Source organism: Platalea leucorodia, assembly GCF_965183815.1.
Source record: "Platalea leucorodia genome assembly, chromosome: 6".
Classification (NCBI taxonomy): Eukaryota; Metazoa; Chordata; class Aves; order Pelecaniformes; family Threskiornithidae; genus Platalea; species Platalea leucorodia.
Genome location: NC_138828.1, coordinates 82,230,882 through 82,255,031, shown reverse-complemented (window position 1 = coordinate 82,255,031; position 24,150 = coordinate 82,230,882). Strand labels below are relative to the sequence as shown.

General features: G+C 37.9%; 1 protein-coding gene across 3 annotated transcripts in view; it reads left to right on the top strand.

Annotated features, from left to right (window-relative positions):
* CTNNA2 (catenin alpha 2) overlaps positions 1-24,150 on the top strand; it is a gene marked incomplete at both ends in the record, with an annotated part of 509,011 nt that overhangs the window by 365,279 nt on the left and 119,582 nt on the right. For all 3 annotated transcript variants that reach the window (XM_082315551.1, XM_082315553.1, XM_082315552.1), the window contains one exon: positions 20,526-20,606. In XM_082315551.1, coding sequence (XP_082171677.1) covers positions 20,526-20,606 — 81 coding nt within the window. The remainder of the gene's footprint in view (positions 1-20,525; positions 20,607-24,150) is intronic.

Here is a 24,150-nt window from a genome sequence, read left to right as displayed (position 1 = left end):
TCATGGAAAACGTTCTCAATTTTGTTTTAATAAAGGAAACTTTTAACCAATGGGCATGCATACAAATATCTGAAACACAGTTCCCTAAGACATAAAGACAAAAGTCAATTAAGCGTAACATAAAAAAGTATTATTTTTTTAAAAGCTTGTGTATTTTAAGCAGCATTCTTTTGTTTCCATAGTCTATGTTATGATTTTAAACTCTTCAGACTGCTATCGTTATGTCTAGGGATCACGTCTTTATTATGTTCAGTACAGTATGCTAATGCTGTCTACAAAGCATATAAAGAGGGGAGTCACTCCACAACGGTGCTTAAAAAAAGAATTTTGGAAAGATATTAAATATCAAAATTTGTCAAAATTTTCCTGCGATATTTATAATGTGTGTTCTAGGAATCAGTAGAGGAGTTTATTCCACTTTCCCTGGTTTGCTAGCTCAGTGCAAGTCCTACAACTGGATCAAATGGAAAACATTTTATAGATACTCTGTTGTAGTCATAGGACATTTATCATAGCAAGCTGGTTAAAGCATCATTTAGCTGTATGATTGCTCTCTGATGCTATGGTAATTGACGTTTTAAAAAAAAACTTGAGTAGAAGAATGTTTAGGTTATTGACTTTTTAAAATAAATACTCGCAGATCATATTTACAAAACAGAGTATTTCACCCTCTGTTTATGAAGCAGTAAACAGATCTGCTCATTTTCAGCGCATTCTTTTACAAAGATTGTTGTATCTAAATTCTGATTTTACAGCATTCAATTAAATAAAATGCATTACTTTCAAAATTAATATTTTTTTACGGTTTTTATATGCGCAGGAAATCACAAAATGGCTTTTCTTTCTATTTGCAGTTCAGGTGGAGACATGCCTCTCATCTAGTGGTGAGAGATATAATATGTGCCCAGCTTCTCATTCCAATTCACTGAATTACCCAGTTGATCCTGCCACCGTTGTGCATTGTTTCCCAGCAGAGCATAGCCGGGATCTCACCGCTGCTACACAAATACTCCATGTAGTGTGGGAGAATGCAGAGAAGAAACTTAGGACGTTTCCAGAAATATAAACTTTGTTCCTTAGACTAGTGGATTAATTCTCATTCCAGTAATACAGAGGGCAGAATTTGATTAATTTCAATTATTCTGATTAGGAAAAAATATATTGAATCAAAAATCCATATCAAAATCCCAATGAATCATAGAATATGGTCAGAAGGGACCTTTAAAGATCATCTGGTCCAACCCCCCTGCCATGGGCAGGGACATCTTTCACTAGATCAGGTTGCTCAAAGCTCCATCCAACCTGACCTTGAAGACTTCCAGGGATGGGGCATCCAACTTCAAAATTTGAACTTTGAAATTCCTAAAATAGCCGTGAAAAAAAAAATAAAAAAAAAAATCTCCATTTGCCCTGAGTTTCTGTATTTATTTCAGCGTGTCATCTGGGGAATAATACAACCTATAAAATCCACGTAGAGCACAGCAACACAAAAGGGAATAGGAGTATTTGTCTGTTGTTCTTACTACCGTATTTTTTTTATTTATTTTTTTTACTAACAAACAACTGTGCTGTATAAAATAGTTTGTAATCTCATTCAATAACCTCTCAAGTCAGTGAGCTTTTCCACTCACCATCATAAACTTATTGGCAGGCAGGGGAAATTAGACATGATCATGGCTTCTAGGCCAAGAAACTGAAAATTGGTCTGTACTCATGAATGTGGTATATAGTAGGCTGATATAAATCCAGTTGGGCTATTAGGATTTATTTTGGAAGGGAAGAATCATGGTCACATTTAGTGCGCTAGATTCAAGGTTTACAAGAATAACTAATTATAATAATGCTTGTCTCTTCTTATAAGAACAAATATCAGAAGTGATAGCAAAACCAGTTAAGTCAATATAAATCAAAAGTCAATTTAAGTCGCAATCATGAGGATACCAAACCAAAACCTTTTGTGATATTCTGTATTCAGAAGAAAATATTTTTCCACACCATTTTTTTCTGTGCTACAGCATTTCTCTGCAGATATTTACTTAATAATTAATTAATTTCAGTATTTCATGACTTTTAAATGGTGAATTAATTTCATAATTTCATGAGTTTTAAATACTTCCGTGATACCGTTCACTCCAGCATCACTACAGCTCAGCTCTGTCCCCATCACTCCTGGGGAGCTTCTTTTTGTTCTGATCTTAAGGGTCTTTTCCAACCTTAATGATTCGATTTGATTCAATTCGATTCAATTCGATTCAATTCTGTTCTATTCTATTCTATTCTATTCTATTCTATTCTATTCTATTCTATTCTATTCTATGAAGTGCAAACAGGTCTGAGCAGACGTGATGACTGAACATCCCCATGACACTTCCCATTACTTTGTAAATCCCATATTAATGCCAACTTGATCAATACCAGTTTGGTTACAGAAACATTCTCTCTGAAATTTCAAAAGAAAAAGTTGTTCTGCTCTGCCATGCCTGCAATCTTAAATACTATGTTTTCTTGCAGCTAAATTGCGGTTTTGGTTTTGTAAGAAACTGTTGAAATATCCAGCAACATTTTTAGACTACTATATTAATCTACGTTAATTTTGCAAACAATATATTTTAGCTATATAAACAACTGAGCAACAAATGAGGCTCATCAATCCTGTGCACATTAGCAGAGTTCCTGTGGAAAAATTAGGATTTGATCATATAATTGAGGATTGAACAATAACATGTGTGGATAAAAACAGGGAAAATTCTAGCTGAGCAGGCAGCTATAACACTAGTATTTTATTTTCAAGTGTGTGGTTCTGCAATTTGAACAAATTTTGGCATAAAAGAAGAAGTAGCAGTTGAAGTAACATGTTTAGCATAATGCCTAATATTGTGCATTGCCCTTTTTAGCGCTGAAAATATTAAATATGTCAGTCAAGAAATCATGGCTATTTTGAATTTTGATTTATTTTGATTGTATAAAGGTAAAACATAGTGGATTTGAATGATAAAAGCATTATATACACACACACAAATATATAAATATGTGTCATCCAGATTTGTTTTTCTCCTGATAAAGTTTGAAGTTATGTGGACTATTGGAAATAACTTTCTGAGGCAACAGCTCATTCTTCTGCATGTTGTTGCAATTTGTTTCTGATGTAAAAAATATATGGTTTTGGAGAGCAGAATGATATTAGAAGTAGAGAATTTTACTAGGAGATGCTATTTGTTGTAATAAACTGCTCCGGAATTCATCAAAGTGAATGCTGGCATAGGCAGTCATTCTGCTAGCCTCATTTTTTTTTGAAAAAAAAGCGCTCTTACCCAAAATTTCTACTCTTTAGCTATATTAGATGATTGATGGACATTCTTATCTTGATTTAGGAAGTTATCTAAGAAATGAAATTTCATCCTTGAGTATACAAATATCTGTAAATGTGTGCACACGGTTGTGCATTTAAGGCAATTTTGTAAAAAAAGAATATATTTCTGTCTGAAAAGAAGCCCATGAAATATTGATTTCTTAAACACAGTTCCTTTTGTTTTGTGTGAACATGTGATATTAGAAAAACAGGCTCACCAGAAACGTTTATAGGTACGTCGCCTGATGTGGTCATGGAGTTGAGGTTGCCCACTCCCCGTCTTGTCCATGCACATCAGGGCTACAGCCACCAGCGGGTGTACGTGATGGCCAGAGCAACCCTCCTGCTGTAGTATTGTTGCTTTTACCTAATTTTTCTATGCTATGGGGAAGCTTCCAAAATCACTTGGCATTGGCCATTACTTACCTCTAAATACAGACTAACCCCACCTTACAATTACTGTAGTTGAGAATATACAAATTTATAAAATTGTTTAAAATACTAAATTAAATTATTACTAAATTACTGAATTAATTAAATGTTAAAGTATTAAGAATTTGAAAATATAATTTGAAAATATAATTTCAAAGCTCTGTATTCAAATCATAGCGTTCTATCCATTCCCCTCCTGGAGGTAACGCTTCCCAATCCTGGAGAACAAGCTATTACCACAGCGATATTTCAGCAGAGAAGAGCACACTTGATATATTCAGAGGCTTGTTCTGCATCGTTACAGAGTGCCACTTTCCTGTGGCCAACCCTAGTCAACCCATCTGTGCTATGTGAAGTTCTTCTGAAGGTCAGACCTCCAAGATAGTTTCAGGACCGAGGCCAAAATGAGTTTACACTTTGTAGATACACTTTTGCTCTTTCTCCTGAGCGGGTCACTAAATGGCTCTGCGTGTGCTCGGAAGTCATGCCCTCACAAAGTGTAATTCTGATATCCATGTGATATTTAATCTGAGAAAGTAACCCTTTCTCGTCTTTTTTGAATGAATCTCTTATGTATATGAACAAAACAAAACAAAAGCCTGTATTGCATGTTGTTGAAAGGGTTTATTAAGGAAAAATATTTTCTCTAAATTGTGCTTCTCAGCCATTACATCCAGACTAGTACTTTCTTATTTAATCTCTGCTACCTCTTGGTTTTGATCTGGGAGTGAATTTCACATGCGTATTCATGCAATATTTACATTATTAATATTCTAGGGACATGGTTTAGTGGTGGACTTGGCAGCACTAGGTTAGCGGTTGGACTCGATGATCTTAAAGGTCTTTTCCAACCTAAACGATTCTATGATTCTATGATGTATCTGTAATTAGCCTTTAAATGAACAGCAGTATTTTAGCCAACTAGTATACACAAGTCTTTGCTACCAATTTGTGTCACCTTTTGTCTTAGAGAAAGCTTTTTTTTTACTCTTATGTGGTTTTCTTCTTTCTTGCCCTTGGTCCCTGCAACTTTTAATAACAGTGGTCAAAAAAACCAAACCAAACCAAAACACAAAACAGCAGAAAAAAATAACCTTTTTCTTCTTGTTAAAATAGCCTGTTGTTATGCGTCTAGGTATTAATTAATTGCAAGAATCCCTTCTGTTCTCTCAGAAGCATCATAAAGGTATTTTTGTAACCCATGCTGTGATCATAACTCTTCTATTAAAATGACCTTTTTTTACCACTGGTTTTCCAGACTGAGGAACAGAATGGGTGTGCAGCGTGACATACTTGCAGGACATACTTAAAGGCAAGCTGTGTTCTGCATTGTTTCACAAATTAAATCTTAACTGAGGTTTATCCCTTAACACTCCCAGAAATGCTGGTCTTTAACATAGGAGATGATGTCTCCATCATGCATTCCTTAAATGGGGAGTATTAACCCAATATATTTGTGATTTACTGGGCATTTCCTGCGAGCTCGTGAAACTCTCAAAGATTCTTCCAGAAAGAGTAGTGCGATACAAATAGCGGAGTACAGCATAGTTTCACAGGTTGAGCCTTTACGCTTCTCTCCCACATAAAAGATCATTAGAAAAATAAAGTTTTCATTCCTGGGCTCGCTCCTGCAAGATAAAGAGGAAAAAAAAAAGACTGTTCACTTTATACTAGAGAGGTAATATGCATCATGGCACTACTTTAAGATGAGATACTTCCTACCCATTTCACACTTTAGAAATAATTACTTAACACAGCGCAGCCCATTTTATTCACAGTAACTTTTTCTCAGTAATTTACTTAGTAGTTCTGAAGTGAAAAGCATCATGCGGTGTGGAAAGCCACAGAGCTTCTCCTGCCGCGCTTTAGTTTATTTTTTAAAATTTCTTTAGGCGTTTGATCATCATGGAATTGACTCACCCTTAACGCTAATTGCCATACCAAAGAAAACTCCGCTAAAATACAGTCTGTTAGAAACAGAACTGGCCTGGGAATTGGGAGTAGAGTCTAGTTCCCATAGACTGTGGATTCAGTTGCTGTCTTGTTGGTGTACATCATAACAACGTGTAACATGCAGAATCTCTACAGTTCTTGCTGTCTTACTGAAATCATTGATTTTTAAAGGTAACTTTTATTCAATTATAATTTTGTAGATAATGCCAATGAAATTATAGGGTATGGCATATAAGAATAGAATAATAAATAGGAAGTGTGGAACGCTACATCATTGTATTACTACTGAAATTGCTATTGAAGTCAGTGCAGAGCCAAATTAGTGAATTATTAGAGTAACGCTATTTAAAATAGTTGATAACCATATATATTAAAAATAGGCTTAATTTGGAACATCAAAGTTTGTTATTTAGAAAGGAAAGAAGAAAACCAGATGCTGAGGTCAGTCAGCACTTTTACCACTTGCGATTAGTTTCTCTATTCCTCTGTCATGAAAAGGTATTCTAACCAGCTGCGGATGGCTGGGGGGAACTCTCAGTCGTGCACGATTTGTACCGAGACTTGCAAACTACCACATTTGCCTTTGTACAAACCATGCGCTGTTCCCCAGTAAAAAATCTCCTGCAGTGAATAACTCGGTACAGCTCCAGATCGGTAGTTCACTTCCAAAGCCAATGCTAATTGATAATGGAAGGCACATCCAGGATAATATAAGAATTTAAATGCCACAGACTTTCAAGCCTTTTGAAAATGTACACACTTGTCTCATTGGATGAATTTGGAAAAGCATCTAAATAACTTAGCAGGATATAAATAACTTTGGAGCTGACAAACCAAATCCAAGCACATTTTAATGCTCTTTGGACGGCTAGTCTTCCTTTGGCACCTTTGAAGGCTCGTTCAGTTTCATTTATGAACATCAGAATGAAGGTGGTGCCAATTAGCATCTGTTTCAAAGTTATGTCAGGTTTTGCACTGGAACCACAGGTTTCAGTCTGCTGTGGTTTCATTTAACATTTTTTAAAATTTTTTACACTTCATTTCCTACAAGAAGTCTTTGTGGCAAAGTACCAAAAGAACTATCTTGCTTTTAACCCCTTTTGCAATATTTTGGGGATTTTAGTCATGCCAGAAGATGAAGGTGTATCAAGGAAATTTGAAAAATAGGATTAACTTTATCTTTTCTTGATTTTAAAAGGTTAGGCAGAGTGTAAACTGTCCAGTGGTTTTGCATGTTGCATATTCATATACTTTCTTCCATTTCCATTAGCTATAAATGGGCTCCAATGGCACTTACCTTAACAGTTTCAATGCCATCATTATCAACGTAGCAGAGTTAACTTGTCATATTGCACATTCATAGTAATAACTCTTTTTGGAGGCGTTTATGTGAATGTGCAGAGCTATTCATTCAATTACCCTGTGGACCAGGCAGGGATGATCAAATTAATTACTGTCTCATGAATATAGAAGATAAAGGGCCAAATCCAATTAAGGACCTCGGAGTCTATGAGCTCGGAATTACAACATGAACATTTTAAGTGATTTTTTTACCACAGGGGTAGCGGGACCTGGGCTATGCAGTGTGACTTGAAAAAAATGAAGTCACCTCAATTCAGAGATTAACTGTGCTGAGTACAGTCCAAGCCCCCATGCCTTCTGGATCTTAAAAAGCAAGTTAGGGCTGGAAGGAGAAGGCTTTTTCCAGCTTATGCTCTATCCTGAAGACATGTATTGATAGTCAATGTTTTGAAAAGACTAAGTGAGTTTCTAAATCACATAGAGGTTATTCTGCCTCCTATATATTTTTTTTAATAGTTGAGTATCACCCAGGAAATGAGAGGCCTCAGTCTGATTTTCTGTTGTGGGGATTCACAAATCCTTATTTCCTTTATACCTCCAGACTGGGTGTATATTTTTACCTATCCCCCGAAACTGAGCTGTGGTACCGCTTGGGCTGGAAGGGTCAGAGGGACTCCAGGCAGCAGAGCCCACCCCAGCATATCCCACCCCGGGACTCCAGGCAAGGCTTCGGGGGCAGGTTTGCATTTGTTTGGCCTTTTGAATCCACCAGTCTTGCATCCCTGCCTTCAGGGGGAGAAGGAGGAGTTACCTCCCTTCCCTGCTCCCATTTTATCCACTTAATCCAAGTCATCTGTTTGATGATTCCGAAAATATAGCTTATATTCAGTGGAAATTTGGAGTGCCCGTGAAAAGTGAATGTTCCAATCATTCAATGGAAATAATGGTAAAACTCCTGCTGACTTGAGAGGGAGCACAGAGAGGCTTTGTAAATGCACCAGTTATCATTTCAGTAAAGGTCTTTATGCATTTAGGTTTTTCTAAGAACAGAACAAAAGCCAAAAACAAATCTGATATCTATAAGGAGAAATAATGACTCTAATAAGTTTATAGATTTAAAGCATTATTTTATGCCTAATTAGTCTGTAATAGCATTTACAAAGGGGATTGGGTTTTTTTTCCTGCAAAAAGATTGTTGATGGAAATGTCACAGAGTTATTTTCAACAGGCTTTTGCTTCAGATAGCCCACATGGACATTCTGTTATTTTGTGCTGGCTTTTACACTAATGCCCTGTAATTGTGTTTCACTTCCTCTGATTAAACTGACACGTAATTTGAATGGGTATCACTTAGCACATCGATCTGAGGTGGTGACAGGAACAGACCGTGGCTTTGCTCTGTAAAAATAGAAGGAGCTGGTCCTTTGCTCTTGCATTCTTTTGAATGTCTGGTTGGAGTTTAAATAGTTCTTTTATTTTGATTTTGTTTTGTTTTATTCCATCACTAATGCCTAATGGTTGTGATGTCCTACAAAGGAACACATGGACACAGAGAAGGCAGTACTCAAAGTGAATGATTAATTACTGTAATGAGGATTGATTTATTTTCTTTTCCCGGCTTTCCTCTATCTCCATTCATTCAAAACAGTAGCTAAAGTTACAGTATGTGCCCAATTACATCTCAGGCGCATTGTTTGCTTGCAGGTGGGGTTTGCACTGGAGATGTGCCAGGCTGAAAAGCCTTGTTGCCAGACACATGTCACTGCCCTCAGAAAGTTTGACACATGCACTAACCTGATATTGTGTAGGCTGCACGGTACGCTGCCAAGTAGGGCGTCAGAGCTGGAAAGTAGCAGGGGTTTCACTGGCTGCAAGAAACATCAACTGAAATAATTTCAAATATTGTTTCGGTGTAGACTGTAACTGAAAGTGTTCAGATCAGGTTGGAGGATAAAGAGAAAACCAGAAAAACCAAACAAAAAACCCACCTAGGTGGTCTGGAGGGAACTGGCAAGATAAGGTAAAAGAAAGTAGCAATGAATTTGAAATAGCATTTAATTCTCTGTTATAAGTACAAATATTGAGTTAGCATTGACTTTCAGCTGCGTACATTGATGAACACATTTTTGATAGGCAATAAACAAGACCTCATCTCCTTGTGGATCATCCAAGGAATATAAGCATGATGCAATTAAAAAGAAGGACATGCAGATGTAATAATACTTGATACACATCTCATAAAGAGATCTATTAGATAGTGACTGATGCAACCAACTAGTTGAAATCCTATTTTTCAGTGATATTTGATAATCAAAGCACTGTAAACACAGTCAAGACATTTCTGTGCCTCCTACAGACAGGCGAGATTTGGGGGGTTGAACTCTAAGGCTATATAATACCTGTCTTTATGCCATTAACAATTCTGCATCTAAATAGAATGGCATAGTAGGAATTTCGGTATGTTCATTAGAAATGTTCATTTAATACCTGTAAACGTTGTGAACTCTTTATGTATTTCCAATGGTCACTTCATTTGTCAGAGATGTCTATTTGTTTAAAAAGGTCCTTTGCTGAAAAAAGTGCATAAAAGTCCACACTACAGAAGCCAACGTTATAGTCAAATATTGCCATCAAATGGAGCCGTTTTTCTTAAATACATAAACAAACAAAAAAGTCTTTGCTTGCAACCAAATCACATTATGTGGTTCTCCTATTCCTTCAAGAAGGAGACCTGGAAAATACCAGAAGTATGGTTTCAAGGGATGCTGAGATGTCTCAGGAAGTCTTGCATTTAATTCAGTGAATAACACTTATCCCTATGACTCACAATATAACCTTTAATCTCAAACCAGCTAGGAAGAGATTGGCTACAAGTGCTTTCCAGTGAATGGGACATAAAACCAAGGCCAGTGGCCATACGAGACAGACATCAGTATCACTTCCATTAAGAGTTCTAACAAGTATTTCCACTAATGTGTAACAAAGACATAACAAAGATTTACTCAATACATTTTCTGACTTTAGATTCACGTGGTATTGTTGGTTACATGTTGCAGGACGTCCTGAACTTCCCTGCCACTCCTCTTTTCTTAGTTGCCTGGTATTGCTTCAACTTTTTAACAGATAAAATTTTAATAGAAAATATGATAGAAGGCTTTATTAATAACTGTTCCATTGCTTAGTAACATTAATTATTATGCTTATAATAATAGAAGAGACTTTTCTCAAGAGCTTGTAATAAAATGGGTAAATTTTAACACTTTTTATTTACATCATCTTTCACTATGGGCTTCCATATCTGAAGGGAAAGAAAAAATGTGTACTATGTCCTTTTCTTCCAGTTACTTTAGATTAAGAGAAGCCATCCAGAAGTGATTTAAAAGCAGATTGCAATTTACAGCTGGAAAGCAGTTGGTGCTTAAATGAGGGGTTTGTAGTGGACCCTTTGCAAGTAGATGTCTGTGAAGAAATTAGAATAATTTTGAATTCTGGAGTAAACGTTTCTGACCTTCTAAATGGAAGCATCTGCAAGATTTCATTTAACTGATGAGTGGGGAGATTCTCAGCTGGTGTAAATTAGCATGGCTTCAGTGAAGCTGATGGTTTTATAACAGTTTACACCATCCACATTTCTTTCCTCAGAAATTCTATTTTTTTATATGCATTTTAGTGTAACAACATCAATTTTGTGTACAGGCGTCTTCTGAGTAGAAATATGCAGTTTATTCGATGAAAACCCTTACGTTTTCCTCTTTGAGTCCTCTGAGTAAGCATTGCAAAGGAAAAGATGCTCTTTAACTACAAGAACTATTCTGCAGCTCAATATTCTAATGCATATTGTTACAAAGTCACCCCCCTCGAACAGAAAGGACTGAGGGGAAGCTTCAGAGACATCAGTTCTCAAGGACATTAGGACAGAAACCTGGATCAGAAGTACACTTGCATGCTAACACTCCTGTCACCTGCATTTGCAGCGATATAGATCACATCACACACGTATTGGAGAGATTTCTTGAGGACATATCAGAAAACCTGTCTCAGGTTATCAGTCTGGGTCCTCCAACTGCATTTTCTTGTTTTCCCCCATTATCAGCAAACTTCAGTTCCAAATTAGGGTAATGCTGGCATATGTCTTTATCTGAGAAAGCTCAGATTAGAGAAATCCAGCTATAAATGTGGGGGTTTTTTTTTGTTTTCTTCATTAGATTGCAATGTTTCTGTGACCAGCAGCTGTCCGTCTCTTGCAATCACACCTATAATTACCAAGATAAGAAACAGTTTTTACATAGCGTTGTCCTAAGGCCGTCAGTAGTGATGACTAAAATATTAAAGTGTGTCTGTATATGTTTATATGTTAAGGGGTTTTGAAGGGTGAAAATGAGCACGAAGAAACAAGCAAGATTGATAAGATCCAATGCCGAATCTAAAATGTATGAAGTGTGTTTCTTTTAGAAAGTGGGAAGAAGGTGAATTATTTACAGGACCTCAAAATACCACAGCCTGGAAGTACAGGAATGTCTTTTGGGGAAACTTGTAAAAAAGGTGCCCTTACAATGCTAATATTTTTAAATTCTATGGAAGAAAATAATCCAAAACACACATAATTTGTCCAGGATGCAGTCTCTAGCCTGATCCTTAGGAAGGCTGGACAATCTTTGTAGTTATTAAGATGGGATTTTATCTCATGAAACTGAGTTGTTTAAGAATTAGCCATCTAGGACCACAAAACCCCCTTCATTGTCGAATGGAGAGAAGCAACCCCATGTGGTGATATGTATCCCATATTAAAATAAATATGTAAGACAGATGGGTGCTCTAAAAATGCCTGTCACTATATGCTTAATATAGAAGGAGCTAAAATAACTAGATTTTATTCAGTATTTCTAGATGGTAAAATTAAATGAGATGGTCCTACCCTGAAAACTATCACTGCTTTCTCAAATGGCAGTGTGCTACATTATGATCTGAATTTAATTAAATGACACAACTCTTAAATGATGGCAGGATATTCTTGGCGTGGGGAAGAACTTCTAATAGATGCACGGCTTCCCTCCCCCCAAAAAAAAAAGAACCAATGCATATGTTTTACCTAATGAAAATCAATGAGATTTGTTTGTTACGCTTGCCTTGTAACTTAGGAAAGTGCCACCAGTTGCCTTTTCTGCATTTTTCGTACCTCAGTATGCTATAAAAAACAGTCTTCACTAGTAGCTGGAAGAGAAGGACTGTATCCTCACCACGGTGATCTTGGAAACTCTAGTTCAAAAATACACAGAAATACAGACATATTCGATGTATATCTACAAATGAAAAAAAGACCACCAAATCCAACATATTGCTGCCTTCATTCTCAAGAATGAAAAAGTTCTCCATTCTAGGCAACCTCTAATGTCATTATAAATGTAAATTCTTCAGGCAGTTCTTTTTTAGGGAAGCTGAGATGCCAGTACGTGATTATGGGTAACTATCAATTAACAGTAGCAGCTGCCACTTGGAAACTAGTGAGATCAAGCTCTGATCCTAACTGGGCTTTCAAATCAAACTGCTGTCATTGATAATGTTTCTGAAAGTCCTTGGTTATTGGCAAAAGACAAGAAGTAGTTACAGCAGCGAATTATGCAAAACAAGAAAAGCAACAGCCACAAACCAACCAAAGTAAAATACTCCCCTACACACAAGCTCTCGCTCTTGTGAGAAGATAAAAGAAACCACACGTCTGACATTAAACATACCACTTAATTCACCAGTTCACCACTTGAAGGCATTCAGATATTGTGGTGATGTGGACTGCATAAAAACATACATAAAATAGAAAAAGAGAGTCTTCTTCAACCACTTACATATTCAGTTTTCATAATCCCTTTATTTCATTACATACTTAGTTTTAATTGCCTACAGAACTAGATAAAACTTGCTTGGATCCAAGCCAAGGCCAAGATTTGCGCACCTCAGGTACTGATATCGTGTCCAGCTCATGGTTCATTTCTATTTTATTGACTTTATTTCCTATCTGGGATTGCAGGGATGTGGCTTACCCAGTTTTCTGCATAGTTGTGATTATTTATCCTACACTGGAACCAATTACACTCACTGTGGTCTGGTCACAATTTTGTAAGGTAATTAAAAACTGCTGGAAGCAATTGTTTTATTTTAGGAGAACTTCTTGTCCGTAACATACATTTATGAGCAGGTTATTTAGTGAATGGCATTCTAGATCTGAGTAGTATTGTGGAAGCGCCGTGAAGAAAGCCTGTAATTCAGTGTTTTATTGCAAAGCGGCAAGATGGCATACATACGGGGATCTTTCTGTCTTGTCCTTTCTCTGTGGTGGCTGAACCTTTCTCCTTTGCGACTGCGTAAACAAAGGCCTGAGTAGAAAAAGGATATCTGAGCAACCTTTTTTCCCCCATTTATGCAGAATTCTCTTTTTTTTCCCCTCAAGAAAAAAATGAATGATTAAGAGGAAAAGGGAACGTACAAATTTTCATTCCACATGAGGTGATTCTCTAGCAAAATTGAAGATGGAAAACAGGTGATTGCAGAACCTCCAATGTAATTACTTAGAATAAATGCTAAAAACTAAAATAATTTGTAGGAATAAACATAAAGTTTGGATGAAATCACTGACATGAGTAGAACAGTAATTCATGTTCACACCATTCTTTTTTTTTTTTTAATGTATTTATCCTGAGATGTCTTCTCAGCTCATCCATAAAGGAACCATACAGATTTTCTAAAACATGTTTTCCTGACCCGTCTCCCCAGCGAATAGCTAGGATTTTCAACTTCCAGTGAAATTGAGTCTCTACTCACTTCTGCTAGGATATATAGTTTAGCCTTTTCCTGACCCAAAATTAGTCTTCTTAACCTGTCAGAAGGAGAGTATGTATTGGTATGTTTAAACCTAGCTTTCTGCTTAAAAGCACTGATGCAGCTTATGTCTGTTGTTCAAAATGTTTTCCCTCTTAGTACTAAGCTTCTCTTCATCACTTTTAAAAGGGCTATTGAACATGAGCATAGTTTTTAAAGAGTGATGTTGTTCAACATTTAAAATAAAATATTAGGACAGATATATTTTTGAGCAGCAATTTACGCCTTAATATAACATTGTGATATTGAAGTTCTGAATAAACTGTAAATAATGGAACCATCTACCTAGGGGATGATGAAAATATAAAGGTATATCAAGGTTTGGTAGCTTTTGGATCAATAGATAATCTTTCCACCTGTCTCCTGGAGGCTAAATTACTCGACTAATGGCAGTGAGGAAGTCTTGGACATGCAACATGTAATTTGTTAGGAGACTGAGCTCTCCCAGGTATTTTGGCTTATAGCTGAAGCAGCAGAGAAGACAGAGGAATGTGTGAAAACAGTGGTCCCAAATTTTCTTACACAGTTTTAGGCTATAATTATTATTATTATTACTACTATTATTACTATTGTTGTTATCATTATTGGTAAATTGAAACACTGGGCTTCTAAATTATGAATTCTAAAGAAAAAGGACAATAGCGCTCTCTAACATCTCTCAATTAATTGTCATACACATTGGTTTTTTGTATGTGACATTATGTTGTAGGTCTGCAGTTGCTGCACTTTTTGTGTATTTCTCGGCATGCCATCCCCTTCTTTCATAGGCCACTATTGTCAGCCATGGGCATGTCATTGATCATAATTTTTTTTTAAATATGCTCAAAATAATGGGTTTGCATCTCACGCAACTGTAGGTAATCCTAACTTTTCAATATAAAGATATTCATTACCATAATATCTAAGCCCTCTTTATGATAATAATTTTGGTAGTAGCAATTTTATCTGTTTCATGTGCCGAAATTTCAGCTTTATTGTTTCCATATTGGTAGTATTTGGAATTATTCAAAACGAACAACACAGTTCCAGTCTGGAGCGTGTTCTTCCAAGGCTGACTGTGTCTCATCCAAAATGCGCTGTCTCCAGGCTGATTGGCCTGACCATTCGTGTCTTGATTCTGTGATATTCTCCAGGGTTCGAAAGGAGTGTCCTATTAAGCACCTCATGCTGATCAACAGAATTCTGTAATGAGCAAGTCGTGGGATATAAATAGCCTTAATAGTGGTGAAAAATATTTTAGGAGATTTTTATTTTAGTCCACTAGTATAAACTGTGAACAGCTCATGAAAAGAAGAAAAAGAGGGAGAGAAAAGGGTCTTTTTTCAAAAGGAAAAACAGTGCTGTATCTTAACAGAGGTCATTCTAGCAAATGCTGAAATTTCTTACCATCCTTAAGTGCTTTTTGTTATTATTTCCCTTCCTAACTAAATGAAGTTGAAGTTCCCTGTTTAACTAAGTGCTTACTTTAATATTATGCAGTTTTAACTGTGAAGCTTCATAGACTTTGCTTAATATAAGGAAGGCAGTCATCGTATTCTGTATGTTTTATTGCTCAAATAATATTGTTGACAGTGGTTGCAACCGTAGGTATTTTCTAGAGGAAAAGGACAGTATGTAGATTTCTTCCACTAACCGGACATGGATGTGTTGAAAAACTACTCAACTTCTCATACCAGGTGGCCAATCAGTCTTAAAAATGCTTGAAAAACATATCCAGGGAGCTGGATCTTATGTTGCATGACCTGGGAGGGATACTGCAGCCTTGGGGTAGAAGTGCAATGGAAGACCCATTCCTGACCTGGGGGACTCTGCAGACAGCACAGCCCCTGCTCAGGAGCCCGTGGAAATTAGCTCATCCTGATCAACTGAGAAGAAATCAAACAGGCAGGGAAAATCTCTAACGAAATTAGGATGGGAGTAACACAGATTGAGAGAATCATTTGAAAATATCTTGAATAAAAACAATATGCACATGCTGTTAATGGTCCCTAGAAATCAGGAACCTGATTAATATTTTCTACTGTAACAAAGTTCTCCTTGTTACACCATGAATAGATGTAATTCTGTCCACAGGAACTCTGAATACCAATATTTTGGCATTCAAGGAATTCCGTGCATTTCTCCTTCTCCTTTTAACCCAATGCCAGCAGCAATTTTTGCTTCCTTTTTATCCCACCTCCAAAGTATCTTTCTTCCCTTTGCAGAAAAGATTAAGAGAGAAATGCTATAAGGCTCAGTACCAAGCTTTATATTTTTTTCAGAAACACAGGAAACCACTAAATTCCTTTCTATGCCTTCTAGGAATGAAGGCCAAAAATTTATCACAGAGCAACATTAATATAAGAGTATTTAAGGACTTAAATAAATAAACTTTAATAAACTTATATTTTCAGCACAGAGCAGATGGTGTTTGACAGACCTGCCTGAAGCTATGTAACATCACATGCCATGCTATTTATTTTTCAATAATGTGATTTACTAAACAAATTTCTCCTTTGAAATCACAAAGTGAAGAAGAGTTTTGTATCCAGATTAAAAGGCGGTAGCCATTTTATAATAGGTGAAGGACACTTAAAATTCCCAGATAAGTAAAAACTGTGCAGGACATGAGAAGTGTCTCTACGACTTCATCCGTATCCATATGTGTTAATAAAATATTGCCATTGAGAGAGCTCAACTGGATCTCTGTCCACTTGGGCTGGTAGCCTGTTTTCCAGCACAGACTGGTTCATGCCATTTAGCATCTCAGCGTGTAGGCATGATTTGGGCAATTGCAGAGAGCAGGGAGGTTTTCGGTAAGCAATATAGAACGGGCTTTTCTCTATTTGGGAGGGAGAAGGGGCTGGCCAGATGGATATTGACAGTTTGTGTTGTGTGGCCTAAGGGTCACAGAAGGATTCCCAGTTGTCGTGTGCTTCACAACAGGATGTACCTTAAGGGACAATGTTTATGGAATTTAAAACTAGACTAAAAAATCAGAGAATCATAGAATGCTTTGGGATGGAAGGGACCTTTAAAGGTCATCTAGTCCATCCCTCCTGCAGTTGGCAAGGACATCTACAACTCGATCAGGGTGCTCAGAGCCCTGTCCAACCTGACCTTGAATGTTTCCAAGGATGGGGCATCTACCACCTCTCTGGGCAACTTGTGCCAGTGTTTCACCACCTTCATTGTAGGAAAATTTCTTATATTTTGTCTGAATCTGCCCTCTTTTAGTTTAAAACCATTACCCCTTGTGCTATCGCTACTGGCCCTGCTAAATAGTCTGTCCCCATCTTTCTTATGAGCCCCCGTTAAGTGCTGAAAGGCTGCAATAAGGTCTCCCCGCAGCCTTCTCTTCCCCAGGCTGAACAACCCCAACTCTCTCAGCCTTTCCTCATAAGAGAGGTGCTCCACCCCTCTGATCATTTTTGTGGCCCTTCTCTGGACCCTCTCCAACAACTCCATGTCCTTCTTGTACTGAGGACCCCAGAGCTGGATGCAGGGCTCCAGGTGGGGTCTCACCAGAGCAGAGCAGAGGGGCAGAATCCCCTCCCTCGCCCTGCTGGCCATGCTTCTTTTGATGCAGCCAGGATACGGTTGGCTTTCTGGGCTGCGAGAGCACATTGCTGGCTCATGTCCAGCTTTTCATCTATCAGTACCCCCAAGTCCTTCTTGGCAGGGCTGCACTCAATCCCTTCATCCCCCAGCCTGTATTCATACCGGGGATTGCCCCGACCCAGCCACCTGACCTTGCACTTGTCCTTGTTGAACCTCATGAGGTTCACACGGGCCCATTTCTCCAGCTTGTCCTGGTCCCCCGTCCCTCAGGCGTGTCAACTGCACCGCTCAGCTTGGTGTCATCTGCAGACTTGCTGAGGGTGCACTCGATCCCGCTATGTCATTGATGAAGATATTGAACAGCACTGGGCCCAGTACGGACCCCTGAGGGACACCACTCGTCACCGTTCTCTATCTGGACATCAAGCTATTGACCACTACCCTCTGGATGTGACCATCCAGCCAATTCCTTATCCACCGAACAGTCCACCCATCAAATCCATGTCCTTCCAATTTAGAGAGGAGGATGTTTTGGGGGATCGTGTCAAAGGCCCTACAGAAATCCAGATGGATGACATCCGTAGCTCTTTCCTTGTCCACTGATGTAGTTACTCCATCATAGAAGGCCACTAGGTTGGTCAGGAAGGACTTGCCCTTCGTGCAAGTTACAGGATACATTTGAAGAGAGGCTTAGGAGGGGTGTTAGATGTAGGCTACCATGGGCCTACTCTCAGTGATGGTTTCCTTCAATGAGCAATACAAAACACCCAGGTTAGGAACCTAATTTACAAACTTTTAAGTCAGTCTCAAAATTTCTACTTTTTCTCAGTGACCATTTAGGAATGTCAGGAACCTTTGCTCCTAAACAGTGCGGTTTATCGGATGCCTAAGTCATTCAGTGTCATTGTATCCCGTAGCTGACTGCCCTGGAAGAAGTCTCAAGTTCCTATTCAGGACAATTTTCTGACCTCCTAAGTGGGTGCCAAGCATTAAGTGCTTGACATTGCATGTCAGTGGTGAACACAAAATACATCTGCCCTGCATGGGATCAGTGCAGAAGAATTGTTAACTGGATGTTTTGTTTGAGAGCTGTAAAATACTGTGCCAGTGTAGGCTTAAGTGTCATGGTGTTTGCTTTTTGATTATTCACATTGTGTTAATATTCACTACAATACGTGCAGTGTAGCAAATTATTTCCTGATTTTATGGGGAAAAAAAGGTTATCTTTACCCCAGCAAAAAATGTCTTAAAACATTTTGTGTGGTTATGTATCTTTCTAAGCCAATGCATTAAAGCTTAAACAATGAGAAGGAAGAGAACAACTTAAACAATATTACAGAAATTGAATTATTTGACTGGGAAAATAAAGCATCCCAGAACACTAATGTCACCAAGGATACTCGGTTCAGCTAGTACACAGCACACAGCTGGAGTAATTGAAAATTTTCTTAGAATATAGCTTTGTCGTCTAAGAGACTAGGAACCTGGCTGAGACCAGCTCATCTGGCAGTCCCCATTGAACCATTTTGACAGTTAGGAGAGGCTTCCTATCCCAAACTTATCTGCCCAGGTCTGCCTCGTTTTTATTGTGGAATTTCAGCTTGAAAAACTATAGATTATGTGCACATATGACAGCTGCTGTCTTGGACAAAATACCAGGGACTGAATTCAGGGCATCTAAAACTAAAAGCATGTGCTGCAATTGCCTAAAAAGCTGTGGTTCTTTAGCTGGGGACCAGAAGAACTCAGAAAAAGGACGAACACAAGAAAAGTGAGATAAAAATATCAGCGGGTTACACAGATGCCTCCTCTTGTATCATAGCAAACACTTTCTATTTTCTAGCGTCAATTTGTATGATTAACTCCAGAATTTGTAATGGATTCTTTTTAAAAACCTAAGAGGTAAATTTATGTTTTATATTAAATTCTGGTGGCACTCGATATTTTTGTGTTTGAATTTCTAAATAAAAAAAGGGGATGGGTTTTACAGATATCTAAATGATCATAAATACATTGGCCTCGTATCACAATTAGAATTACAGACAATAATAGAAAGCAGGCGTTCCCTAGAATGAATGCTTAAAGCAGAAGACTGGAACACAGGCCACTTGCCAATGTGGCCACGTAGAGCTGATAACAGTGCTGTACGTTTGAGAGATCGTTATTGAAAGGGTATGTTTAATCCCCATCCCACCCCAGAAGTGACTTCTCAATAGTTCCCAGAAATGTATGCTATTAGGCTCAGCTGGAAATAGAAAATCAGTCTTAATCATATGCAAGGAACAATTCTAAATAGGAGTATTTGAAAACAGCATTGGGAAGGAAAGAGTACTGCCAGAAAGAATGGAAGATCATTTTGATTCTTGATGAAAAGCTAGCAAACAGAGTTCAATGTGATAAGAGATGTGACAAATCTTTAGAGAAGCAGTTTTCTCGTAAGAGAAAGGTAATACAGCTGACAAAGTCTCTTAATGCTTTTTGTACCACTGAATCTAAAAAAGTTTTTTTTTTCATTGGCTATGAGCCACAAAAAGCTTTTTCCCCCCTTTTTAATCTTCGTGAGGATTTTTGCTTTGAGACTTCCTGCAGGAAAGTGTTTTAAGTGGAATTCTTCTTTATACTGCACCTAATGTCTGCCAATATGATTCCTGTTACAGGCATAGGGACCATTTTCCTTCTGTCCTCAAGCTGTGTTGCTGCTTATTATCATGTTTAACATTCCCAGTGCCTGGCAGGGTGGAGATTAGAAACTCTTAATATTCGTTTTATAGTGAAAGGTCTTGCCAGATTTTTGGAGTATAGGCTATAATATATGCACATAATTTATTGGTGGAAAAGTTCTGAACTCTCCAGTGAGTCACCGTAATCTTTCTTCTTATCATTTTAGGATTGTTTTAAAATAATCTGCTATGCCCCCCGCACGTAAACATGTTAAAAACATTACATTGGAAATAACAACTTGATGGAAGCAAACAAAAAGAGATGCACAGATTTCCTTTGATAAATCTGTACTATTTTTTTTTAAAGTGTATATTTTCTGGAGTATTTTTCTCTAACTCTAAAATTTCATTTTTAACAGACTGGAAGGAAGGAGAAGGGGGACCCACTCAACATTGCTATTGACAAGATGACCAAGAAAACACGAGACCTTCGAAGACAGGTAATCTATGCTTTTTATAATGCTTCTTGATTTTCCAAGAAAGTCATTGCTTTTCAACTTCAGACTGGCTTTGCCACCTGTAGAGGTATAAAGAATTTGTGTCCTTATTTAGATATGACACTACATTACACGTGACATTAAGCAAAGGAGTAGTGTTTCCTGAGGAAGAAAAGGGAGATTGAAACATATTCCAAGTGTAATTCCCAATGGTCTTAATGTGTGGGAGGGTAGGCAGATTGGCCAGACCTTCACTGCCTTTGCAACACAGCAACCCCAGTCATAAAAACAGTGGCATATGTGCTTATTTGTATTTATTTGAATACTCTCATTGAAATAACAGGAACGATCAGCAGAATATGAAAAGGTTTGTAATAGCAGAATATTTTCAAAGGAAACTTCTGAGGTACTATATTAAATAAAGATCCTATAAAGATACAGAGGAGGCTAGTAATAATAAAATAAAGGTTGCCCAGAGAGGTGGTAGATGCCCCAATCCCATAAACATTCCAGGTCAGGCTGGACGGGGGTCCGAGCAACCTGATCGAGTTGAAGATGTCCCTGCTCATTGCAGGGGGGATGGACTAGATGGCCTTTAAAGGTCCCTTCCATCCCAAAGCATTCTATGATTCTATGATTCTATAACTGTAAAGCATAGTTTAAACCATAAAGGTTGACTTTCTTGTATTACATTTATCATTGTGATTGGTAATAAGACTGAAAGATTCATTCAAAAAGCTTGAGATTGGAAAGAATAGAAGGGAGATTGGCAAACCAAAGGGAGAAACCCCCTGTAGGTTTCTCTTTACATTTTTAAAGTTAAAGCAGGAGGGATTGCCTCTTTTTACCTCTTTTTTCTCCTTTTGAGATGATCCCAATTCTGCATTTTCTGTAAAAATAATAATAAAAAAAAAAAATTCTACCTGGCCAATCAAAGGTTGCCTCTGTGCAAATGATCCAAAATCCACAAATCTTCAAGACCAAGTAAGGACTTAAATGTATCTTCAGATACCTGTTTGCAACGTGATAGTTTCAGAAAGAGTGGCCCCTATAGGCATTTTGAAATCAGTGCTTTGCACTGCTAAAACTCAGCTCATTTCACCTCTTCCTTAACTCTCAGCAAACACGTTTGAGGATCATATTCTCAGAACTTATTTCTCCAAATAATAAAAATATTGCAATGGACTTACAGACAATATGAATCACTGACTCTCCTGTATAAAGCCTAGCATCACATCTGTTGCTCAGCTAATGACAGAAGAAAGATCTCTGCTGTTCTGACCTCCAAATTTGTGGGATCCTAGGTTCTGCAGTGGAGCTTGTACCATGTGTTGCCTCCCACCTCTGTTCTTATTGCTTGAAGGAAGTAGCAGACTAACACATGAGTTGCTGTTCTGTGTGAGGCTCTCAGCAGTTGCCTGAATTACTCATCTCTAAAGCCAAATTTACTCTGAAACGTGATACAAAAATGGCACCTTTCTTAATAAACTGTCTGCTTCTCGTGTATATTCAGCCCCATGGGTGTTGAATTCAATCTCAGAAAGGTTGGAACTTTGTATGTGGGTAAAGTGAAGCACATATATAATATTTTCCTGATTGGAGATGAAGCTTTTAACGTAGTTTCTGATATTTATGAAAGTTAGTCATGTAGGTATAATGTTTATTAAATTGTGGCAGTTGCTAGTAAACTAATCAAGATTAGATCATGATTGTGCTAGGTTTTGTACAAGCGGAGAGGAAGATGGAGTCTCTGCTTTCAACGATGTGTATTCTGACTATAAATCACTATCCTTTAGAATCATAATCAATGTTCTGCTTCATCACATGCATAATCAACGGTATACATGTGCGTGTCTGCCCAGACAGACCTGCCTATGCACCCCCTGCTAAATTCCAGAATATGAGGATGTCACTGGGGGCTTAGTTTAATGGCTGGGGAGAGGGGCTTGAAGATTAAGAAGAAATGAACCACAGCTGAGATTGCAGTATAATAGTATTTCAGTCTTTCTATTTTGGGCTAAATCATGGGAGAGACAACCAACTTTGAATACCATAATGCCTTTTGCTTTTAATGAATCCCTTTTAAAGCAGCTTTGCTTGTCAGATTTATGAAGCTTAATGTTATCACCATAAAACTGGACAATCTACAAAAGATGTTTTGGTAATGAAGAAGGTTTATATATTTCATTTGGTAGTCAGGCTCCCTTGCAAGGCTTCACTATTCAACCATCTAAGACTGATTTTTCCCTCTCTCCCCAGGTTCCTTAGCTCTTTATTTCTGAGATATTATTTCATTATCTACAGAACACGCAGATATGTGAAATGATTGTGGTTGGGATACAAGGTGCTAAAATTCCATCTCACAATTTACAGTCACATCAATATTTCCTATTCTGATGGAATTACATCTTTTATACTCACCGTTTAAACTCTCCTGGGCATTGGAAAACTATTAGGGAGATCTAATTATATGTCTTAATATAAACTGCCAGTAAGAACATCAACCTAAGTCAGACCAAACAAGGTCTTGGAAGCAGACAGGTCTCACCAGCCCATAGCTTACTGCTGCCATTTCTTACTTTATTTTGACCAATTTGGAAAAAGCACAGAGTTCTGTGTCTGATAACATGTTGTGCCAATTGGCACAATTGGGATTCGGGGTCTTTATCCACCCGCAGTATGCAAGTCTGTCGTAAAAAAAAAAAAAAAAAAAGGAAAAACAAAACCTAAAAGCTAAACAAAAGCATCTTTCGCTGTGTGGTACAGCAAGCTAGACCAGCAGCAGGGTGCTTGTTGATGCCAGTTATTTTGTTTGTTTGTTTTACTTCCATAGGGAAAAAAAAATACTAACCTTATAGTTTAAATACTACAGCTAATCATAAAGCAGCAAGCACACACAGTATTTCAAGCATTGCAACTCTGCGGTGACATTGAAACACAGATAAGCAGGAAGGACAGACCAAAGAATTTGGCTAGCGACCAAGCTGGATGCCTAGCGAGGACCAGCACGGTCTATAGATCATTCGGAGCTGCACGAGCAGGGCGGCAGCTGCTCCGCTGTCACCACCACTGGTGTCCCACCTGCTAGCGCCGCTGCCTCCTGCCCCGCTGCCACCGCCTCTTTGCCTGCTCTCCTGCTCCAGTTGATCAGCTGAGCTTGTTCAATCTGTATGGGGCAGTCGGTGTCCCTGCAAGGTATAATAACCAAAACCATTAGTTTTCCCTTAAAGAGCAGATATCTGTACTGCTGTTAATTTTAACAGAGCAGCCTGTCTGCAGTATTCTATACAGTAGATTGAAATAAAACAGTTCTTAATTTTTGTCCATTCAAGCCAGACTAATACTTTGTATGCCTCCAAGTGGAAGGAACTGTAAAGAAATAGGAAGAATTTTTACCAGCAATTCTCAGTTTATACTGGAAATGATGCTTTCATCTAGCTGTTAAGGCCAATTCCTGCAGACTTTGGTTTATATCATTACTAAAGCTAGTTCGAAATACAATATGAAATAAATGAAATAAATGAAATATGAAATAAATACTCAGCAG